At 38.9% G+C, this 23,260-nt stretch overlaps 1 protein-coding gene across 1 annotated transcript in view; it reads right to left on the reverse strand.

Annotated features, from left to right (window-relative positions):
* The window catches only part of Cht10 (Chitinase 10), a 39,967-nt gene extending 38,167 nt beyond the window's left edge, over nucleotides 1-1,800 (reverse strand). The window contains exon 1 of the mRNA XM_072300354.1: nucleotides 1,564-1,800. Within this exon, the coding sequence (XP_072156455.1) occupies nucleotides 1,564-1,799 (236 nt within the window). The 5' untranslated portion in view covers nucleotide 1,800. The remainder of the gene's footprint in view (nucleotides 1-1,563) is intronic.
* Between the last annotated feature and the right edge of the window lie 21,460 nt (nucleotides 1,801-23,260).

The raw sequence follows: 23,260 nt of genomic DNA on the forward strand, positions 1-23,260 counted from the left end.
AAACGAGTCGAAACAATCAATCCTATTGGTTCCCGCCAATTTCAGAGGCGCGCGCGGCAGAATATACAAATTAACGCGCCAATTTTCAAATAAGCGGGGAGTCCACTCGTTGAGCGCACCCTGAAAATCGGCAATACGTTACGGACGGAATGATTTGTACGCTGCACAACTAATGTTATCTTCGGGGGACATTAGTGCTGCATTAATCCGATGAATTAATCGAACTACTAGCTGTATTGAGGTGGCGCATGACCCATAAAGTAATGAAAAGGACTTTCTCATACGTGGTAAAGATAACTTGAATATGCGGGGTGTTTTAGACCATTTGCACCAGGTTTTTTTCTAGGTTGTTTTAGGTCGTCAGGGACCGCGGGGTTGCTCATGGAATCGACCTCGAAGAGTTCGAATTTCATAGTCCTGAACCCCTCCCGCCCCCCCCCCACCCAACCCTAGGGGGGGGGATCTTTAAATTCGAAGTTTCCGACTTAAGTACGACAAATTTCACTAAGAATTGACGCCTGATCGGAAAAATGGGATAAAAAAAATAAAAATAAAAAAAGACATAACTTATTGGTATTGCATCGGTGGATTAGTTCAGCATCTTCTGGGACAAACAACACCTAGAAGTTATAGCCATTTAGCCAGTCCATTTCAAAAATACTACTTTAGAAATGACTCAGTTCAAGCGCTAATTTAATTATTCATATGATTAGATTAGGTTATTTTTAAAAATTGATATGATATATCCCGGTGTATATTGGAAAGAAAGTAGCATGAAAAACTGAAAATCAGAAGATTTTTTTTTGTGAACCGTATTCATTCACTGTAGATGATAAAAAATTGATAAAAATATCCTATTTGTCGATTGTCAACAATTAAGTCGATAAGTTCAGGATCCACTCTCAGCCTCTTACAAATTTTCTCTATTCAGCTTTAACCTTCAACAGCCATGCGTCGTTGATCCAGTTGCGTACCTGTGGATTGCAGGCGCTACGTGAGAGTTTAAAATTCCTCTCTGCACTCTCAGAATTCTTTACGAATTTCTTACAATGTCTACGTCTGAATCGAATGTCTTGTGGGATTAGTACTGTGCCCACCTGCTTGGATTGTGTGCCATCGGGGGAGGGGGGGAGGGGGGAATATGTACCAAAATACATCAGAGTACCTTACGCGCTTTATATATTTGAATCTCAATCATCACTTTCTACCTGATAAGTGAACTGTAACCATTCCTTGAACATTTCGGATTGTTTCTCAATGTTTTAGCTTTCTTTAGTGGTTTATATTTGAGGGGCTTGGAGGACAAGGCGAATAAGTGAAGTTTTTGTTATTTCGAGAAACGCATGTTTGAAGTTTCAAAATTACATGGATCCTCATGGCGGATAGAAAGTTCAAACTGACTTTTGGATGCTTAAGAATTTGAATTTGGGAGCGAATTTTTCACAGCATATGCATTCAGACTGGTTTTACTTGACATCATTAATATCTCAATTTTGTCAAAAACTGCACTTAAGCGCCTTGTCCTCCGAGCCCCTCATTTACTGTCACCAATCAATAACTTACCTTTCACTGGGCGGTGGTTTTTTTTCTACGGCAGACCGCAGGGGAAGGAGATCAGCCCCATAATGCGGCCTCCTCGATTTCGCTAAATTAAAATATTGGGCATCATAGGCTTGCCAAGGATTCCACTCAACTAAATCCCTTCTGAAGGCTGGGCGAGATCCAACGTAGCGAGATCGTTGTCTTGTGTGACATAATGAATAAGGTATAAGTGCTAACAGGAACAAGTGCCACCACATCTTACATCTGAAAAAAAAATAATGGGATTTTATCGGTATTATGTCTCTAAATCTGCGTGAATACTTTAAAGTAGAGTCCCTATACACCCCCTACACTGAGAGTCCCCTACTGAGAGTAAAGACAATGCGAATCCATTTCTGATTGGTTCCCGTATTTTAGGCCTTCACAGTATCACAAACTGGAATAAAGATTACATTTTCACCGATTGCAAATATTATAAACTGGAATGGACCGGGAATTGGGGATACGGCAAGTGGAATGAGAGAGGGAACAGAGACAGGAATTCGGGATTGGGTTGATCAAAGATTACAAAAAAAGTCCGATTTGTGTAATCTTTATTCCCGTTTGTGACATCTATAAGCCGCGATGTCTCAACTTTCTCTATAAAAAGACTCTAAGATGGATTCGTTGATTTCAGCTCAATACATAGGTTGTCCCAAAAGTACTGCACGTTTTTTTCTTATTGACGAACGGTAGTAGATATCAAAATGCGGTTTGTGTAGTCTTAAAGACCGGCCAATTACCGATAAAACAAGACAAATCCGAGCTCTTTAAGTCAAAAATTGACCAAGTTACAGCGTTTTGAAAATGACTTGTAGAGGGGACCCCTACGGGATTTTCAGCTTCTTTTCTGGAAAAAAAAACAAAGAATTAAGGATTCAAGTGGTTTTATTAAATCAATTTTGCAGAATCTTACCAAGATTACTAGCATTTACTCTTCTTCACTGGATGACTGGACACTAGTTTCCGTCTCAAAATACCCTCCATCTCTTGCCACACAGCGCCGCAACCGTTCTTCCCAATTCTTCAAAGATGGTTTTTTCGAATTCTTCTTGCCTAATGTTCTTTAAGAAAGTTTCAACAGCTCTTTTCATCTCGTTGATGGAGTTAAACTTCCTGCCTCTTAAGCCCTTTTTCAACGTGGGGAATAACCAAAAATCGCAGGGTGCAAGGTCTGGGCTGATATCATGTTACCAACTTCATTCGATCGTGACGATTTCTCTGTAGAATTTTTGATCAATCAAATCTTTGTTTTTTCCAGAAAAGAAGCTAAAAATCCTGGAGGGGTCACCTCTACAAGTCATTTTCAAAACACTGTAACTTGGTCATTTTTTGACTTAAAGAGCTCAAATTTGTCTTGTTTTATTGGTTTGTGCTTGGTCTTTAAGACTACACAAACCGTATTTTGATATCTGCTACCGTTTGTCCAAAAAAAAACAAAACAATCAACTCTTTGTTTTTTCCAGAAAAGAACCTGAAAATTCCGTAGGGGTCCCCTCTACAAGTCATTTTCAAAACGCTGTAACTTGGTCAATTTTTGACTTAGAGAGCTCGGATTTGTCTTGTTTTATCGGTAATTGGCCGGTCTTTAAGACTACACAAACCGCATTTTGATGTCTACTACCGTTCGTCAATAAGAAAAAAACGTGCAGTACTTTTGGGACAACCTATGTATTTGCTACCACCTCGATGTATTGGGAATTAATGAAGTTAAACGCATCCTTCCTCAGAAATCCTCGAAAGGCAAATCATTCTTGAGCACACCTCACGTTAACATACAAAGAACCATTGAATAATTTGACAAGTATAACTTTAACGCTATCCGTGTAAACATGATGAATCTAAAGACAAAATTATGTTTATTGAAGTCCTCACACGGATCATACTTCCATAGTTATCTATCTCAATGTATACCCTCATCAAATTTTAATCTTCAAAACAAACCGATCTAACAAATAATACAGAATGGTATGATTTTTAAGGTTTTTATTATTTTTTTTCATCTTAATATTCCAAAATTGCCACTTGGTCGCTAAAAGTAAAATGAAAAATAGAGAAAATAGAAAGAAGATAAAATAAAATATAAAAAAGAAAAGGAGAAGAAGGAGAAAAAAGAAAATAAGAGGGAACCACACTGACCACGTATTTTCAGACACTACCTGCTTATTTAACGATTTCAGTATGATTAATTACAGAATTCACTTGAAACGAAATTAATCAAAATAATATATGTACTTCAATTTAACCCAGGAACCGCAATAAAATAACGAGAATACGAACTGATGGCTTCTTTATGTCACGATGACAGGTGACATCGACTCTAAACAAGATAGCTCATTCAAGACGACATCACTTGCGTAGGAAAAAAAACTCTTGTTTACATATAAACGAGAAAAAAAATCCTCTCGGAGCCGAGACATTTTTGCGACATTTTCAATGACTACCTATCCGATAGCCACGGACAAAACCAATGCGATGCATCAGCACTGCCGTGCTGAGGAAGAACGCCGTATGAGCATTCGAGAGTTGCCAAATTTCCTTCAATAAAATGTTTATTTTTGAGGAAAGATATGAATATTTTTCCTTGATATTTTCAGGAACCTCAGGTAAAATTGCGAACGAAATTATCTGAAAAATTGGAAGGAAAATATTTATAAGTTTACCAGTAAATTCGTGTTTTATCAAAGGAAATTTGGCAACGCCTGAAGGCTCATACGACTTTCTTCCTTAGCACGGCGGAGCAGACAACGACCCCTCCTCCACGCGACTCGCAGACAACATCCGAGCAATACAAGGGATATTCTAATTTACAGCGACAACCCGCAGAATAATTACCTGAGTTGTAATTCACGATGAATCGATTTATCTGCCGTTCAAACGCATGGAAAATATCGATTATCAGGGTATACTTTAACAATCGATTCTTCGTCATAGCTTCGATTGGGAAAAGATCGATAGTCGATGATTTGCCATTGTTACCAGAGCAATAAACTCCTGATTGTGACCAACAGTGTAGCCGGTCGCTCGCCTCGGGCGGGGGGAGGGGGTTTGAAAACAAAATCAGGAATCGGATTTGTGCACTAAGTGCATTCTTCTTAGACGAAAGAATTTTCTTTTAATGCAGCTCGTTAGGGATCGACATTTCGCTGCTACTATGTATCCAGGCTTCGATGATTTATTCCTCTCGATCGTAGAGCGCTCCGCTTTCCTGGTTTTCCGAGAACAGCGTAAATTCAATGAAAACGCACGGTGCATCTGCGGTTTCCGGTTAAATTCTAATTAGTGTACTTTTAATTTGAGGAATACTGCCGTGCCAAGGAAAAACGCCGTATGAGCTTTTAGGCGTTGCCAAAACTCCTTCGACAAATCGTGGATTTTCGGGAAAATTTGTTCATATTTTTATTCAAATTTTACAGAGGATTTTGTTCGTAATTTGATCTAAAAAGTCTAAAAATCGCAAGGACAAATATTCATAATTTTCTTCGAAATTAAATCTTTTCTGAAAGGAAATTTGGCAACATTCGAATGTTCATACGGCGTTCTTCCTTAGCACGGTAGAATAAGTTCCTCTGTTTGCGGCTGTCCTATATTTCCTAGTTTCCTGCCGTATCTAGTTTATTAAGGAAAGGGGGTTATTGACTTTGTGCAAAATGCTGCATTCTTTATTTTTTCAACTTGAAAAATAGTCCGTGAACATGTTGTGAAAAAAGCTCTAGGCTCCTCTTTAAATGCGTATTTTGAAATGATGATGAAAGCAACAAAATAGAAAGACGCTTTATTTTGGTTTACAACTTTACAAACTTTCTGCCGACCATTTATTTTAGTGAGACGAAACCATGACACGCTTGCTATACTTTTTTAATCGTGTGTTTTGTATTCACTGGTTGATTCCGCGCATAATGGATATATAAGATAGGTATACAATAATTACAATGGAGTATGGACTATTCGCAGCCACTTGACTGCAATCGTCTCATTAGGAGTTCTTCCTTTCTCGTGAAGTTTTCAACAATTTCAAAAATTGATTTAAATTAATTTGTAAAGTAAGTTCAACTATTCTATTTATTTTTTCCCTTCTTTAAAAATTTTCCTTTACAACTATCATAGATGTTTTGTTGGTAGATTTTTCAAGCTGCGTTTCATTATACGATTTTCGATTCTTCCCGCTACCGCCTGCCCTCCGTCCCAAATTTTAAATGAAACACTCATTTTCCACGAGCACGACGCGACGGTAGCACTTTATGGTATAATAAGTATTTTCAGAACTTGATTCTAATCAAAAAAAGAAAAAAGAAATCAATTTAGAATCTTGTTCTCATAGCAAACCTATTAGAGTGTAATAAAATAAAAAAAATTGAGATTTACATTTTTTTTGCCGTATGGCACTAATTTACGACTAGAAAGTTGATCATCAAAAGTTAAAGAGGTGAAAGTTCATAAAATTTTCAAATCTAATATTTTTCAAAACCAAAAAACATTCTCGGAAAACGTCTCGGCGAAATATATTCTCGACAAGTTACATTGCTAGAAGTAGGTATATGGAATTTTCCTGTGCAAGTCTGTGCACAAGGATGTTTTAAAGTTTTTGAACAAAAAAGGAGGAGAGGAAGACAAAAATACATACCGGCCACCCGCTAAAAATCATTCAGAGTGTCAACACTAATTTGCATTTTATGGAGGGAGACATAAAGTTACTAGAAGAGAGATCCACCACACTGTCATCATCTCTTTTTGGAAGACTTTTCTCACCTCATTAATTAGTCTGCCCATCAATTTTATCAACAAAGTATCTTATCTCGTACATTTTTTCCGGGCCACCTTGAATTTTCGCGCAAGCTTGACACAAATCGAGTACGTAATTTCCACTATCCAAACAGGTACCCCTGGCACCCACAGGTATACATGAAGAACGGCTTTTCAAAGAGTGGTATGGAATTCAAACTAAATTAACGTATTTAAATTTTTAAGTTGTAAGCTGTGGATTACATTTTTTGAAATGAGGAATGAAGATAATATTATGTTTCTGTGCTGAAGCTAAGTTGAAACAGTCGAAGATAAGTCGACTTAAAGCAGTTAAAGTACTTTAGAGTTATTTTGGAGTCATTTAGAGACAAATAAAATCAATGAGAGTAAAAAAGATAAACATATCGATGGCTGAAATGCAAAAACACAGATCTCCATCGCGGTGTTTCAAAATTTCCGCTTTAATTTTAAAATTTCAAAGAAAAATGAGCCAATTTCATTTAGCCAAGTCAAAGTTGACAACAAGATCTTATCCCCAACTAGGGGTTCACCCTCTGACAGCTTCGCGAACCAACCAACCTGCCGTGGCGCTTCGCGCTCATGCGTGATGATTTAAACGCGTTTCTTTTATGATTTTGTATCATAGAGTAAGATACGGGAACATAAAGTTACCAATTTTTACAGTGCACTTGACTCTGTTTCGGGAGTTGGAACTCATGGCAACTCTGCAACAGGGGGTACTGCCGCGCTAAGGAAGAACGCCGTATGAGCCTTCAGACGTTGCCGAATTTCCTTCGATAAAAACCGAATTTACTTGGAAAATCATAAACATTTTCCCCCAAAATTTTCAGACGATTTTGTACGCAATTTAATCTGAAAGATCAGAAAATTTCAAGGAAAAATATGCTTAAATTGCGTGGAAAATACACATTTTATCAAGGGAAATTTGGCAACTCTCGAATTTTCATACGGCGTCCTTCCTTAGCCAGGCAGGGTAGTCCACTAGTAATCTACCTTCACATACCCCTCCAGAGGCTAATTTGATTGAACTCGTTATGTGCTTTTAACCCGAAACTGGAATGTATTTCCCGGATTATCGCCCGTGAAGGACACGGATCATTGGAGTTCAAGATGGATTACAACCTGGAGTTACCTCGTGGTCCGGGGGGCGGAAGGGGAGAGGAGGAAGGGTCGGAGGTGTCAAATTGATTATCGCGCCTCCTGTTAATCATCATCATGTCCGCTGCTTAGAGAGCTCTTGTTAAAGCCGATGGTTCGGACGGTTCCTGCACTGAGGATAGTGTTTGGGCATTCTTCTCACTTGGTCAATTGTTACTGGCCAATCCAAGAATGAGTTCTATACTGCCACGCTGAGGAAAAACGCCGTATGAACATTCGAGAGTTGCCAAATTTCCCTTGATGAAACATGTGTTTTTGACATCAATCATGTTAATTTTTCCTCGAAATTTTCAGATATTTTTGATTAAATTGCGTACAAAATTGTCTGAAAATTTAGGGGGGAAAATACTCATTATTTTTCCAGTTAATTCGGTTTTTATCGAAGGAAATTTGGCAACGCCTGAAGGTTCATACGGCGTTCTTTCTTGGCACGGCGGCAGTATAGGACGCGTTGTCAAGTGTGATCAACCTATCGCGGCGCAACCTCTCGCGAGATCCTCGTAAAGTCAGAGGATCCTTCCCCCTTCGAACCTCGACCAATCCATCGCCCAGCCCAAAAGTGAAAAATTATGGTAAATAATAATTGTCAGGTACTTCATTGGCGTCAAAAAGTCATGAAAATTGCTTAGTTCAAAATACGCAACTGCGGAGCTTTCTGGGAAAAGAGCCAACAATGAAAAATCATGTTTGAGAAAATTGCATTTGAAACTTCCACAATTACTTCCTAGCGTCTGAAGATGACTTACATCGGAGTTTGGACTTCAGTAGTGGCCAGAAAGCAATGATGAAAACTTCAAATGCATTATTCCCAAACGAATTTTTTTGATATATGGGTCCTTTTCCCGCAAAACTCCTCAACTTCGAACTTGTTTTTTGTGCGCTAATGTTGTTAAAAAAAACTAGAGAAACTGCCTGTGAAATACGTGTAGTCTCTACTTTTAAAAAATGCCAGGATTGGACGAATCACTTTCAATTTAGGCAACACGACTTCCGCCGTTGTCGAACAGTGATATCACCATAAATGTCACGCTTATTCAGACCGCACAAACAATATCCTTTTACCGAACGTGGAGGTGTGATTCTAACGCTATTTCAGTTCGCCTTCAACTTTTAGTGTAGGCAACACAACTCACGCGGTCGAATAGTGGTATCACCGTAAATGTCGCGCTTATTCAGAATTTCAGACCGCACAAAAAATATCCTTTTGCCGAACGTGGAGACTGGAGAGGTAATTCCAACGCTGTGTCAGTTCGCCTTCAACTTTTAGTGTAGGCAACACGAGCTCTCTCGCGGTCGAATTGTGGTATCGTCATTAAAGTTGCGCTCACTTGGAACACTCACAGACGCGAAGAAGTGACTTAAACGCTTTATTAGTTTGCCTGGTATTTCTAATTCTAGGCGATAGGAACTCTCACACGGCCGAATAGTTATATCACCACAAAAAGGATGGTAATCTTACGTTTGTACGGCCTCCATAAAGTGTCACGCGGCCAATAAATTAAATTCAAATAATGATGAAAAATCAGTATTTGAAGCACTAAATTAAGAAATACGCGTATTTAAGGAAAAGGAAAATAATACTAAAAAGCGAACTATTTTTTTTTTTTTTTTTTTTTTTTTTTTAAGACCCATTTTCCATTCTGTTACGCAACACTGAGCTTAACACCCCCATCCTTTCACGTCCAGTCACTAATTACATTTACGCATAAGAGCTAGTCGTGCTTTATGGACAGACCTTTGCACACCATATGGCACTTTTAACATACTGGTGAACTGGACGTAAGGGTGCCATGGGAGGTAAACTAATCTAATTAAGTCAGGATTTCATTACCGGTATAGGCAAAACAGTGCGCAAACAGTTCATGAGGCCAATTTTTATTCAGTGGGTTAAAGCAGTTCATGAGGCTAATTTTTATTCAGTGCTTTAAAATAAGGTGGAAAAAAATTATTAAGGAGAGAAGAGAAAGACAAACGAATAGAACACAAGAGCAGAGAGAAAATATTTTGAGGGCCTAATGGAAACAGGAACCTGGAACCTCCGAATTTGCGGTTTTGCTACGCCTCATAATTTTAAGCCGCTGTGATGTTAATGAACGTGACATTTGCATTGGGTAAACACGCTCATAATCTGGTCCCATCAGTGGTTATGACAAGCCCGCTTGACGTTACTTTTTATTTTTTATAATTTTATTTTTTTAATCATGTCGGTTTTGGTCAAGAGTGGTTTGAGATCAAATACATTCCGGGGTTGTCTCGTAAGGAATCTATTTCCGAAGAACGAGGCCCACCAAAAATATCAAAATTATCACCGCTGCAAGATGCCAAATTACAAATTGCGAAAACCGGTTGATGTCATTCCCCGAGTCGCTGGTTCCTCGAATAACATCATAACTGGGGGCTAGCAGTGGGGCCAACATAAAACCGTATTGATAAATGGGTGAATAAATAAAGTACCTCACGCAACGTCCTGATAATAGATCAAATTGTATACGGGCTTCACATTTTAGGACTATTTTATACAAAATGGCCTCGTGGAAATCACATTGAGAAAAATGGTGGAGCTATAGGCAGTCTATCCTAAATCACATATTGATGGACAAAGTGCGACACCACGGGCCTTCATTGCGGTATTTCCAAATTTTTCCTCCTGTTTTATTTTTTCGAAGAGAAACAAGTCAATATTATGGCCTAAAATTCCTACAGAATACTTTGCTAATAGGGAAGAAAAATCAATAAAGTTTTCAAGAAATTGCGTTGAATAATTTTAAAAAAAAAAAAACATCCTGAAATAAAAATAAGTATAAAAAATAATGACATGCAGAAAATCTGCAACGCCGCAAACGGAGATACGTGATTTCAGACTTTGGCCATGGATATGCTAAACTATTTTTCCAGTTTTATTATGGGTCATACGAAGTCTTGGATCGGCGAGTGGTCCGGAGGGGGGGGGGGGGGGTGTCAAACGAAAATCTACTCCAAGGAACCCGAATTTCGAGGCCACCTCTGCTCCCTATGGCCTAAATGGGGTGGGTGTAAGTGAGGGGGCATGATCTTGAAAGTCGAAAGTTCCCGACCAAATTGAATTGTTTCCATCAATTTCTTAGTGTCATTTCATCCCTAAGGAGTCTATTCACATGACTGTACGCGTGCTGCCATACTAAGAAATAACGCCGTATGAACATTCGAGAGTTGCTAAATTTCCCCGGATAAAAAATGTATTTTTGAAGAATGTTGTGTGAATACTACCTAGAAATTTTCAGATATTCTACATTCAATCGCGTTCAAAATTATCTGAAAAATTTGGAAAAAAATACTCACAATTTTCCCAATAACTGGAGAATTTGCATGCAAATTTTTTATTGCTTCATCTGAAAGTGCTTAGAGAGCTGATTTCACAGTATTTTCTATAATGTTTAAAAGTGAGAAAATGCACCGCCTAGTGACGTCATCTAGCGGCATTTCCCATTTAAACACATGTATTTTATAGTCGTATCTCCACCAATAATCGTTCAATTCATGAACCAAGGGTATCCTCGTGTTCAGTTCATTCAGTAATGTCCACTTAAACACGACATTAATCAAATTTCAGATACCTGCAAATTCTCTTGGAACGTCTGATGGCTCATACGGCGTTCTTCCGTAGTACGACTGTGTACCTCTTAGGTGCAACAGACCCATTCGATGAAATCCAAGTATCCATCAAACAAATTACATCGATGGGAGGGGGGGAGAGGGGGCACTGCATGAGTAGCCACTGACCACGTGCCTTGAGGGGTCACCTACCTCGATGACGCGAAGACAAAGGAGAGGAATCGGGTCCGTCTTCGAATGGGTTAATGCGCAGGCGCAAGGGCGGGAGCAGGAGCGGATTGGCACGGGGCGATGGACTGCCAATCGCGACAACCGGGAATTCTGATCGGATCGACATCCATAGAAAAAAGGGCGTAAGTCATGCGAAGTGTCCCTCTGACTCAGCGCTTTTTCGACCGGCTCGCCCGTTGAGCTAGAGCGAACTGCCCCCACTTGAGAAGTTACGGGATCTGGAGGCAATATCAAATTTAGGCCGGCCTTGAAATCTCATGAAAAGGGCTGTCAATCTCCTGATACAGTAAATAAAAATTTCTCATCGCAAAATTTTGGTCGAATTCATAGAAAACTAAAAATTCCGATACATACTTAGATAGCAACCGGATAGCAATTTAGCATACCGGCCATATTTACGTATGGCCCTCTTGAAGATAGCGGAACAATTTGGGTGTAGGATAGTCGTATATGAATTAACTAGACTTGAGGTAACTATTTAGGTACAAGAAACCCTGAAAAATGGAAGATAATTTGAAATCGTCTCGCCGGAGGCCTTGAGCAGATAAAATGGTTTCATCTTGCCTGTAGTAGTACAGATATGTCCGGATAGCTAGACTGTGTTCAAGCGGAAATTATCAATAACTGGGTTACATCAACAGGCAAATCTCCAAAACATCTGATTGGCTATAGAATTTAGGGGAGCTTCGGATGACTTTTGCGAATGCTCCCTGTCGTTGCCTTCGTGTCGCGCCATCTACCCTTCAACTATGTTTCTTTCTATTCGTATATCTGACATAAGTCACTATACCCACACAATTGCACATAGGTTTTTTTTTAAAAAAAAATTCTCCATTTAGATATGATTGGTTTGTTAATTACTATTCAATTTCCAGTATTCCGAGTGCAGAACATTGAACATTAGGCCCAGGAAGGGGTCAGATAATCCCTATTGCGATGGGTCTTCTCTCAGACCCATAATCGTTGTGCTTATCAGTGAAAATGTTTAAATTCACAACAGACTAAAAGATAGAAAGAGAGAAAAATCGGCAAAATTTGCTCAGAGAAGAAACATGCAAAATTGAGTGTTTCTTGCCCGCAGATGTAAGATAAGGCCCACGCCGGCGCCATTGATCGCATTCGTCTGGGTAATTTGGCGGAGCGTTAGGGGCGGCGGGGGGGGGGGGCATAATCCGAAAAAAAGATGTGTATTTTTGTTTTGAACACTATCAATAATCATAAAATGTCTCAACGAGGTATTCGATTATACTTGCCCCAAACTGTGTCTATGGCTGAATCCCTTTCTGTCAAATTTTCGGGAGGCAAAACAGGGCCTCACTGGAAAAAAACACATTGGATCTAGAGTCCAGACTCTTAAAAACATTGACAAGAAAAAATACTCTTCATTCAATCGAATTTTTGCTTAAATCAAGAACCAAGCCTCTTAATTTGAGCGGATTTCCTTTTGATTTTAGCAAAAATCTGATTGAATCAAGAGTACTTTTTCTTGTCGATGTTTTCAAGAGTCTGGGCTCTAGATCCAATATGTTTTTTTGCCAGTGCTGAATAAGAAGAGACACTGTGAAATAGAGATCCGAAGGGACAATGAAACCTTAAGTCCCTTCGCGGGGCGAAAAAAGGGGACACTCTGTTAGACCTTCCTCTGGGGATGCTGTAATTACTGCGTTACGGAGCAATAAGTACGTTCGGCACGAGTCTTCAACTACGTAAGAAAACGTGCAACCTACATCTTGTATCGAAAGGCGCTTACGGACCCTTCCGTAACCCGACAGACAAACTCATAAAATATAACATCTGCCAAATCTGTCGATTCCCAATCGAACCGAGAGCCTAAATTAATATGACATGTCAAGAATTCCGTGACGTTTGGCACCTGAGTAGAGGCGCCTTATGTATCCATTATTTATTTATAATTACCGCTGCCCCCTTCCCCGGCCGGCCGGCCGGCCGGCCTTTTGTTCGTCTGTCAGCGGTAGACGTGGGGTTGTCGAGGCAATGATAGGAGGATAAATATGGCGACACAAATGTCTTTCCCGACCCGATTAAGACGTGAAGAATTTGTTTAATCCGGGCTATTCTGCCGTACTAAGTAAAAACGCCGTATGAGCGTTCGAATGTTGCCAAACCTCCTCTCAGAAAAGATTCATTTAAGGAGAAAGTTATGAATATTTTCCCTTGAAAATTCCAGGCTTTTTAAATCAACTCACGAACGAAATCTTCCGAAAAATCGGAAGAGAAATATTCAATGATTTTCCTGAAAATTCGTGATTTATCGAGGGAAATTTGGCAACGCCTGGTTGCGTATACGGCGTTCTGCCTAAGCACGGCAGTATTCAAGAGTATCGACTCTTGCAAGGCCGTTGCCCTTCCTGTGCGCATCCTCTCGTTAAAATTTCCCCGCGACTGACTGTGGCGCTCTCAAAATTTGTCGGGGTAAATTCCTCGAGATTTTCGCGTCGTGTTATTTTTCACGAGGAGTGGGAAGCAGATAACCGTATTAAACGAACGGGAGAGAGACAATGTGGAGAACTCCACTGGGCGAGAGAAAATCGTTTAAATCGTCGGGCCTATCGTTTAAATTTTACTTCTTCTCGTTTTTTCGTTTTTGTTTTTTTTACGCCTTTTCAAAGGCTTGAAAATGCATATGAAATTATAACATCTTTTTATATCATACAGATAATTAAGACTAATATTTTTTATTTAAAATTATACTGTAGACGATTCTTCGCAGTATTTTTAAAAAAGAAGAAAATGTAAATGCGATGGAACTTTGTATATTAACAACACGATTAAATTTTCGGGGGAAAATGGGATGGTCGTCACAAGAAGCCGCTGGTTCCGTGGTGGCTTCCAACTTTGCGCGGTTTTAACAGTTTCGTGTTTTTCTAATCTAAGATTTTTCGGTTTTGGAGAAAAGAAAAATTGTTTAAATTTTTTACCTCAACCTTTATTCGCATTGAATTACAGTAATTTGTTGGAACTGAGTGTATGTAAAATTTCTACCTCTTGTTTTTTCTCTTTTCTTCGTGTTCTTGTTTTTTATTACCCACAATACCCAATCGAATCAAAATTCATCATGAAGAAGCGTTAGTTTTCAAATAGCTTCAATTCTAACGAAAGATTTGTAAGTTTTTTATTTTTAACCTCTCACGAGCGTGATTTTCACCCTACATTTCTGCCGTGCTAAGGAAAAACGCAGTATGAACATTCGAGTGCTAAATTATCCCGGATAAGAAATCGTATTTTTAAGGAAAATTAAGCGTTTTTACCCTTGAAATTTCCAGACGTCCTAGATAAAATTGCCAACAAAATAATCTGAAAAAAGTGTAGGAGAATATATTCACAATTTTCCCAGTAAATTAGGTTTTTATTAAAGGAAATTTGGCAACGTCTGAGGGCTAATACGGCGTTCTTCCTTACAGCACGGCAGATTTGATGTAAAGTAAACGTGATGCTATATCGTCAAAATCAGCCCAAACGCAAATGAAAAATCGACACATCTTTTCACAGTACTAGGCGAGCTCGCTGATAGTTCCGGAAATATTTTTGAGTAAGATTAAGCTTTATCCCACGGTCACGCAAGAAATTTTCTTCCCAATGGTTTTAAAATACTCCGTGCATATTTCAAACGTCGGAGAATGTTGAACGATCCCTCATTTTCCTCCATTAGTCTGGAGACTTAAACGAAAGGATAGAAAAACAAACCGAGTAAATAAGAAGATCGCGCACTAAGTTTATAGTGCGACTGAGACCGCGGATAAGATTACAGATTGCGTAGATCATTGATGAACATTAAATATTATTGAAATAAAAAAGCTGGCCAGGACGGAGGCTGACAATGTACGTCAACAAACTCATTTTTATTGACCTTTGAGCTGATGTTTTTGTACCAAGACGCACTTTTACCAATTATATGAACATATCTCTCCCGATGAGGTTTTCTATATTTAAAAAATCCATATTTTTTTTACACAGAAAACAATTTTAGTTTTTAGTACATTACTGCGTCTAATATTTGTTAAAAAATTTTTGAGAAAAACTCGTAGTAGTGGCTCCTTAGCGTAATTCTTAGAATTTCTATTTCTTTTCGATATGAGTATAGATCATGTCATTGTTGAGGTTCCTTCATTTCCATGGTTATGCTCTATGCAGAGGTCCAAATGACCACCTAAATAATGATCTATTAAGTAACACTTGCAGGATACCCTTGGAAATTGGGCCTTAATTTTGTCATTTCACATTGAAAAATTTGGGAACTTTTAAAATTTATTACTTACAGCTCCCTTCTTTCGCGCTGTACCCTACACAGAGCGCAATCAAACTCATTTTTAATCTAGTACATGAAAAGGTTCAGAAATTTGTTTGCCATTTCGTTAACATAAATTTAATATGTTTGAAAATTACGTCGAGCTTGTAAATTAAGTTGAAACTGATATCCGTAAGTTTCAACCACTTCTAAGTTTCAAAATCCAACTCGGTCATTCTAATTTTTTATTGAGACAATCGATGCACTAAAGATGATTGTTGCTCTAATTTTTCTGAGAAGATATTACTCCTAATATGTTCATTCATTAGAGTTTTCAATTACATGAGGTACGAATTGAATGACCCCTTTATTGACGTAATCCACCGACATCAGTAGACAGTCTACATGCGATAACTCATAGTCTACATGCAATAACTGATGAAATATTGGAGCTGAGACCAGAACATAGTGCTGCAAATTATCAACGGGAAAAGCAACAATTTTCCTTATGCACCCTCCGGCCCTCCTGCACTACAAATGGTTTGCATTTAAATTTTGGGACTTTATACTCCCCCTTCGTTCAAAATATTTACGGCTGTTTATATTTTAAGCATTTTTCTTTTTGAGAAATTTGGCGCCCTTATTTGACTCTATGGTTAGGTTACCATCATATTTTCCTCCACAAAAAATAAATAAAATTAGGAAAGTATGCAAAACTAACATAGAAAAATAATAAACAAGTAAGTTTGGTACCGTCATTTTGTTTCTTAGTATCGATTCATTTGTTTGTTGATGCTATTTTCAGTTGTTCATAAATTTACTTTTTCAGGGTTTTGATTGTTTCTCCGTGTCATAATTCAGTTTACGTCAGACCCTCCATCTACAAAAGTTACAGTATACTGCTAATTTCGGCCGATGACCCGTCAGATATACTGCCTACAGGAATGCTCCTTCTTTTGAGTTGGGGAAAAAATAAGTAATAAACAAATTTTAAATGCGGGTGCGCATGTTATTAAAAAGGGAAGAAAAACTTTAATTCAGGTTTCTCAATATGAAATAGCATGTTCACAAATTGTCTTACGGGACGGGAGGGAGGAGATGGCCAAATCTCTAAAAAAGTGAGAAGAGAAGAAAACCACGTCGTAAGCTTTTTCAAGATTTTAATATTACTTATCCTACATCACAAGGAGAAAGAAAAAAGGTGAAAACATCAAGAGTAATCATATAGTTTTTGAAAAAATAAATGGGGCTCTTACCTGCGATGGTTATCAAAAAGCCGGCGAGTATCCGGGCAGTATCCTAGAGACACGAAAAACTCGGCACTTCACTTAACACGACTATCGGGACATGCTTAAAATTTACGAGGAGGGAACGGGAAATTAGGGGGGTTGCTTGCGAAGGGGTCACTTGGGGTTCGAGCTCGGGAATGGGGGATCAGGCAGGAGGTTTCTTGTGCGCCCTCGGTGCGGCGGTGGACAACTGGAGTTGCGTTGGCCCCTGAGTCGCGGCCACGGGTTGGTCCGGGTCCGGGCCCGCTGCCGGGGCTCGGGTCCTCTCCGCGCGACGCACAGTGGAACAAGTTTTTAGGTTAGGTCGGACATCAATTTTTCTGTTGAAAAATTGTAAAAGGAGGGGTAGCGATAATGGTAATTTTTTGGACCCACCCTGAATTTCCTGAACTCTAGGATTTTTTGCTCATTGAAGGTCGATGTTTCACGGAATCCAACATGATTTGGTCCTTTCTGGTCTCTTTTCAAGTCTATTACTGCCTGAACATGGGTCTGACGGCCGATTTTGGCAAAAATTGTGGATTTTTTTGGAAAGGGGGGGGGGGTTATCGATAAGGGCAGTTTTTGGGCCCGCTCTGAATTTTCTCAACTCTGCGATATTTTGCAAACTGAAGGTCTATATTTTACAAAATGCATTATGGTTTGGCTTTCTCTGGTCTCTTTTCAGGTCTAATACTGGTCTGAAAATGGGTCTGAAGACCGATTTTGGCGCGAAAATTGCGGATATTTTGGGATAGGGGGGTATCGATAAGGGCAGCATTTGGACCCACCCTAAATTTCCCCAACTCTGCAATATTTTGCTCATTGAAGGTCTATATTTTACAAAATGCATCATACTTTGGCTACCTCTAGTTTCTTTTCAGGTTTAATACTGGCCTAAGTATGGGTCTGAGGAAAAAAATGCGGATTTTTTGGAATTCGGCCAAAAACCCTTAAATCATATTTTCGCCGCTTCCGACCCATATTTAGGTCAGTATTAAACCTGAAAAAAAACTAGAGATGTCCACATCATTATGCATTACGTATAATAAAGACGTTAAAAGAAGTAGAATCGTAGAGTTGAGGAAATTCAGGGTGGGCTCAAAAACTGTCCTTGTCGATACCCCTCCTGTGATTTTTATTCCGTCACAGTATAAATTATAAGGGGTGCTTTTGAAAGGAAATTTTGCGGGAAAACCCTTTGACCCCGTTCTTTGATTGAGGAAAAAATGAGCTTTTGAAGTTTCCAAATCATATGCGACTTCTTCTATTGATTCGCTCCACTGTGCGGACGGCGGCTGCTGCTGGATAATCCCGAGCACGGATTTTTAATTTCCTCCCCGATCCTTTATTTGTCCTTCCATTCGATCCGCTCGAGGAACGAACGAGTTTTTCTCCCGTTTTTGTTCTCTTTCGCTTTTTCTTCGCCTCCTCTGCGCGCTCGTTTCCCTGCTTTTTCGAATTTTTCACCCAGCCCCCGCGAGGCTCCAGCGTTGCCGGGCTACGGACTCTCATGGCCTCTTTACATCCCACATGGAGCTACCCTGTGATGCAAATATTTCAACCCCAAAGTGACTGACATTGCATACCCACCAAGATGAAGGAGAACTCTGTTTTTCGAACATATTTTTTATGCGATTTTTTTATTTCACAAGTGCGGGGACCAAAATTAGTTATTATAACTCATCTTTCTCGCTTTAAACATACTTAAACATCACAAAAATGTCTTACAAATATTTCAACGCTCATAGGGGGCTTAAATTACATACCTTGCCGAGATGAAGGAGAGCTGAATTCTCGTTTATGTTTTTCGCGTGATTTTAGCTATGCTATTGAAAGATCAAAATTCGTGATTCGTTATCTGTTTCTAGCTAACCACTAGCCTAAAGGGTAAGCCCCCTGTCCGACTAGTTTTGTATTGGAACTATACTTGTATTGTTCGCAACTTTCGTCTGCAGGAATGAACGTGTCCGAGAGATAATGGGCGTTGAGGGGACGATTGTGCACGATATCATGACCAAGCAGTTGGTATGGTATGGGCATGTGCAGAGAATGGCTGATACCAGGTTGCCGAAGAAGGTGTTGGAGTGGGTCCCCCCAGGTAGGCGACGGAGAGGGCGTCCAGCCAAACGGTGGGTAGAGGGTATCCGTGAAGAGATGGAGAGATGCCAGCTTCCGGAGGATCTCTACCATGACAGATTCCTGTGGAGAATAGGCGTCGCAGAGCGCCCAAGCGCGCCGTAAAAGCGGCTCATACATACACATTGGAACTATAGGATTTATAGAGATAAATAAATTGCCCGCAGATTGCATTTGCAATCCAGAGTTGTCAATTTTCATCGACGGTCCCAAATGTTTCGCGTTGATCGATGTACGATTGGCATTTTTTCCAACCGAAAACTGTGGGCTATTTTCCTGAGCAAGTGGGGCAATGGCCCCACTGCAGACGCAATGGCCCCTCAAAAGAGCCTCATTTTTCACGAACTTTTTCGTTTTTCCCGTCTAGTCCGCTCTATTTAATGTGAATTTAATTCAATGAATTCTTGATCGACGAGCTTGTCTCGATTATGATCAGTGACTGATCAATACTGATCATGACAGATTGACGGCGACCTATTGTCCTGATCGGATTAGAGTGGCACGACCTGTATCCTGGTGTCTCTCAAAATCATCTGAAAAAATAGATCTTAAGACGTGGTAGACATTTATTATAACTAGTTTTAAAAACATTTTAGAAAAACTTTTTAGATGGTATCTTTTTTTCGTTCTACAAAAGGATACGTCCTTGAAGACGTAATTTTTCAAATATTTAAAGCAAAGCGAGATATTCGCCTGAAAGCGTCAAGTAAAATTCAAAGTATGTTATTCCTTCATATCATCATTATTTCTTACTGAGAGAAAAATACGAAAAATCAGGTATACCAACGTATTAAATATATATATTAATACAAATATATTGATTACCGCTATTTGTTATGCCAACATTCTAAGTTGTCCTTCATTCCGGTGGTTATGCAATTTCAGTCACATAGAAGTTAAAATTGTTGTAGCATTCCGTTTAGACTTTCATTGCAAAATTCAACAAGTAGCGGCTATTAACGAATATTGATGGCTAAAGTACGACACCACGTATCTCTATTGTAGTGTTCATTTTTTCGAAGAGAAACAAGTCAACTTTTTAACTTAAAATTTCAGGATTATCAAGAAAGTTTCTAAGCAATTAAGTTGACTAAAGGAAAAAATAAAGTATGACTGGAAGTCTACATCGTTGCAAACAAAGGTATACGGTCTTGCACGTTAGCCATCGATATAAAAAACACGAACAATTGACGTAAAATAATTGAGCGAATAATCAAAGTTCTTGCCTGATTAAATTTTTGAGGGTAAAAATTCTGCTCCGATTTTTTTAAATTGGAATTGACGAGAAACACGTTAAAACGCATTTTTAGAGAATGATTTGATGCAATCAACATTGTTTAGTTAAGATCGACGTTTGTGCAATTACGCCATTACTAGCGCAATTTTTTAGGCTTTCTTGCTGTAAAGAGAACGCAGATAAATGATAAACACTACATCTGCAATATGGGTTATTCGATTTAATTCATGCAGCTATTTCATACACGTCATATCCAATCTGCTTTCAACTTAAGAATTTTTAGTGTTCAAGCTGTTTACAAGTCTAGATGTGGCATTTTCCGGGGCACTTAGCGGTTCTTTAATTGGTTATAATTTTTGTGCGTTGTTACGATCGAGACATTTTCATTGGAAGCCTGAGTGGCGATGCATTAAGATGGAATTTGTCACGAATTCATACCCTGATTTGCGTTTATTTCTCAATAATTTTTGACGGCGTTGTCAATTTAGTTCTAATATCTGGTCTATATTTCATTAAATTATACGGAAAAAATTTTGTAATCCGGAAAATTGGCCGCTGATTGGAGACCATAAGCATAGGTATAAAGACAATTTTCCACCCCTTTTTCTAAATGGAAGTAAACTGTTTACGTAATTAGTAATTACTTGTCTGTGTGCATTTAAATCCTTTCTTAAATTGTATCACAAGATTTTCTTTTCAAATCTTACTCCATAATGTAAAACCATAACAGTAATGCATGACGCATAACGCCTGCGGCGGCAAGCGCTTCGGAAGGTTGGACCGCGCGAAGCGGTCGGGGGGTGTATCCCCCCCAGTTTTCTTGTAAAATGAAAAAGGAGAAAATAAATTAAAAAACACAACGTTGATACTAACTCAGTTTTGTTTTATTCCAAAAGACTGTACATAACATTTTTCGATGACAATAAAGCTCAAAACTTAATCGTCGGTGTAATTTGTCAGGATTACGTATGAACTGATTATCACAAGAATCAAACTATATCCGATCGAAAAAAGTTTAAATCATCCGACACCATGATTACGGTGTGAGTTTGTATCTAGCCAGCCTATAAAAACCGTAAAATTTATGACTTATTTACCGTCGTAATAGGATTAGATTTTATGACCAAAATAATTCCATTCAATATCACCCATTCATTTTTATTATCATCGTTATGATCATTCTATGCCGGGTTTATAAATTATAAATCGAGCTCATAAACCAATAAAAAATGAGAAATATGGATTTTACCTAGGAGGTCTGCCAATTGTTTTCTTCTTAAACAGCGATTCTTAAATAATTGTGTTTGCATTTTGTTACAGAGAAAAGAGGAGAATAAAGAATGAGACGATTAAACTTGTTGAGAGTTTGAGACTCTGCTTGTAATGAAAAGCAAGGTCGATTATTCACTTTTGTTGACGATGCTTTAATCCTAGCAAATCACAGGAATTGGGCTCGCATCCCAATGATTATAACGTAAGAATAATTAATAATACATTAATAATAACGTATTAATTCTTTCTCATTATTCCAAAGTAAAATAATTTTTTCCATATTGGATTCATTATCGAATGATATATCGACAGTAAAACTACCAAACCTATTAGATCTCGATTGTGGCGTTTGAACGTATTCGCTCATTGCATTTTTTCATGAAAATTCTGTAAGAAGTTTTATCGTGAAATTTGCAAAGAATATTGTTGAGAGACTTGAGAGTTGCACCGGTTAACAATTTTTTATCGTGATTTGCTAAAAGTTTGTGGATCAATTCTACAAAGACTTTCACTGCTGATTCCGAGAATGACCTCCATTTTTCTGGATTAGCTTGATTTTCCCCGGATAAATCGGAATTTTCTCTAAAGGTTGAGCTTTTCCAGAAAAAGTTACTTTTCCCGAAAACGTGTCGACGATATGGAGGAAAACTCAGGTCATTTCGGATTTAGCAGTCAAAATATCATGCATTGCATGCCTATAAAAATTACCTTTCTGTTATTATCAAGGTTTTTACGATCAAATGTGCTCGTATATCACTTTGTAAAGTTCATCCGATTGTTTAGCGTCGGATAGGAGGGGATTTTTTTTTTTTCGGGTAACAAGGGGCCTATTCCTTCTCAATTTTTGCCGCTGAAGCCAAAAATGACCTTAGTTTTCCCCCATCGTGCACATATTTTCCGGAAAATTGACTTTTCTCCAGAATAGCTCAATTCTTAGGGAAAATTCCGATTTTTCGGGAAAATCGAACTGATCCAGCACAGCGGAGGTCATTTTCGGAATCAGCGCTATAAATTCAATAAAAATCAATTTTCAAATTTTCGGCAAACCGACCCGGTTGACCAGTGTTACCTACCGAAATTTTGCGCAAATCAATGACTAGGCTCTCTGTAGAAAAATAAAATGTAACAGGAGATTTGCAACGTCGCAAAGCGAGATACATACATAGTATCACCATCGATATAATATTTGGCCTATGGATGCTCTCATTACAATGTGCGTGAGGTTGTGCAAGCGGAAATACATATAATAGTGAACACTAGTACATTTCCAGAAGTGGCACAATAACATCGAACGCTCCCGTTCAGGTTGGCCATGGTGTTTTCTTCAGTTCTGAGGGATTTTACCGTGAAAACACCATTCTGCGCATAGAGTACATAGAGTCGTAATGTAAATGGGAGAGCTGGCGCCATGTTCTGCTCGACGAGTTCCGAGCCCGGTGTGCGCCGAGTTCGGGTCACTTTTTCGATACAAGTTCGATCCAAGATGGCGGTGCGGAATACGTAGTGATCCCTATCTTCTTTGTTTACATCGGATGGCCGGGCACCCGTGTATCGCAAACAATCGATTATGTATCGAAAAAGTGACCCGGCGTCACACAGGAGTTTCGGAATTCGGGACTTGGAAAATGCTTAAAAGTGGCGCCAGCTCACCCACTTACATTACGACTCTATGTACTCTATGATTCTGCGTCAAATGCAGACGCGATTGATGACCCTAATCCAAGATGAGGTTTCAGCTTCCTTGTTTGATTCACGCACTCTCCGCATTTGAAG

Source organism: Bemisia tabaci, chromosome 5, assembly GCF_918797505.1.
Source record: "Bemisia tabaci chromosome 5, PGI_BMITA_v3".
Lineage (NCBI taxonomy): Eukaryota > Metazoa > Arthropoda > Insecta > Hemiptera > Aleyrodidae > Bemisia > Bemisia tabaci.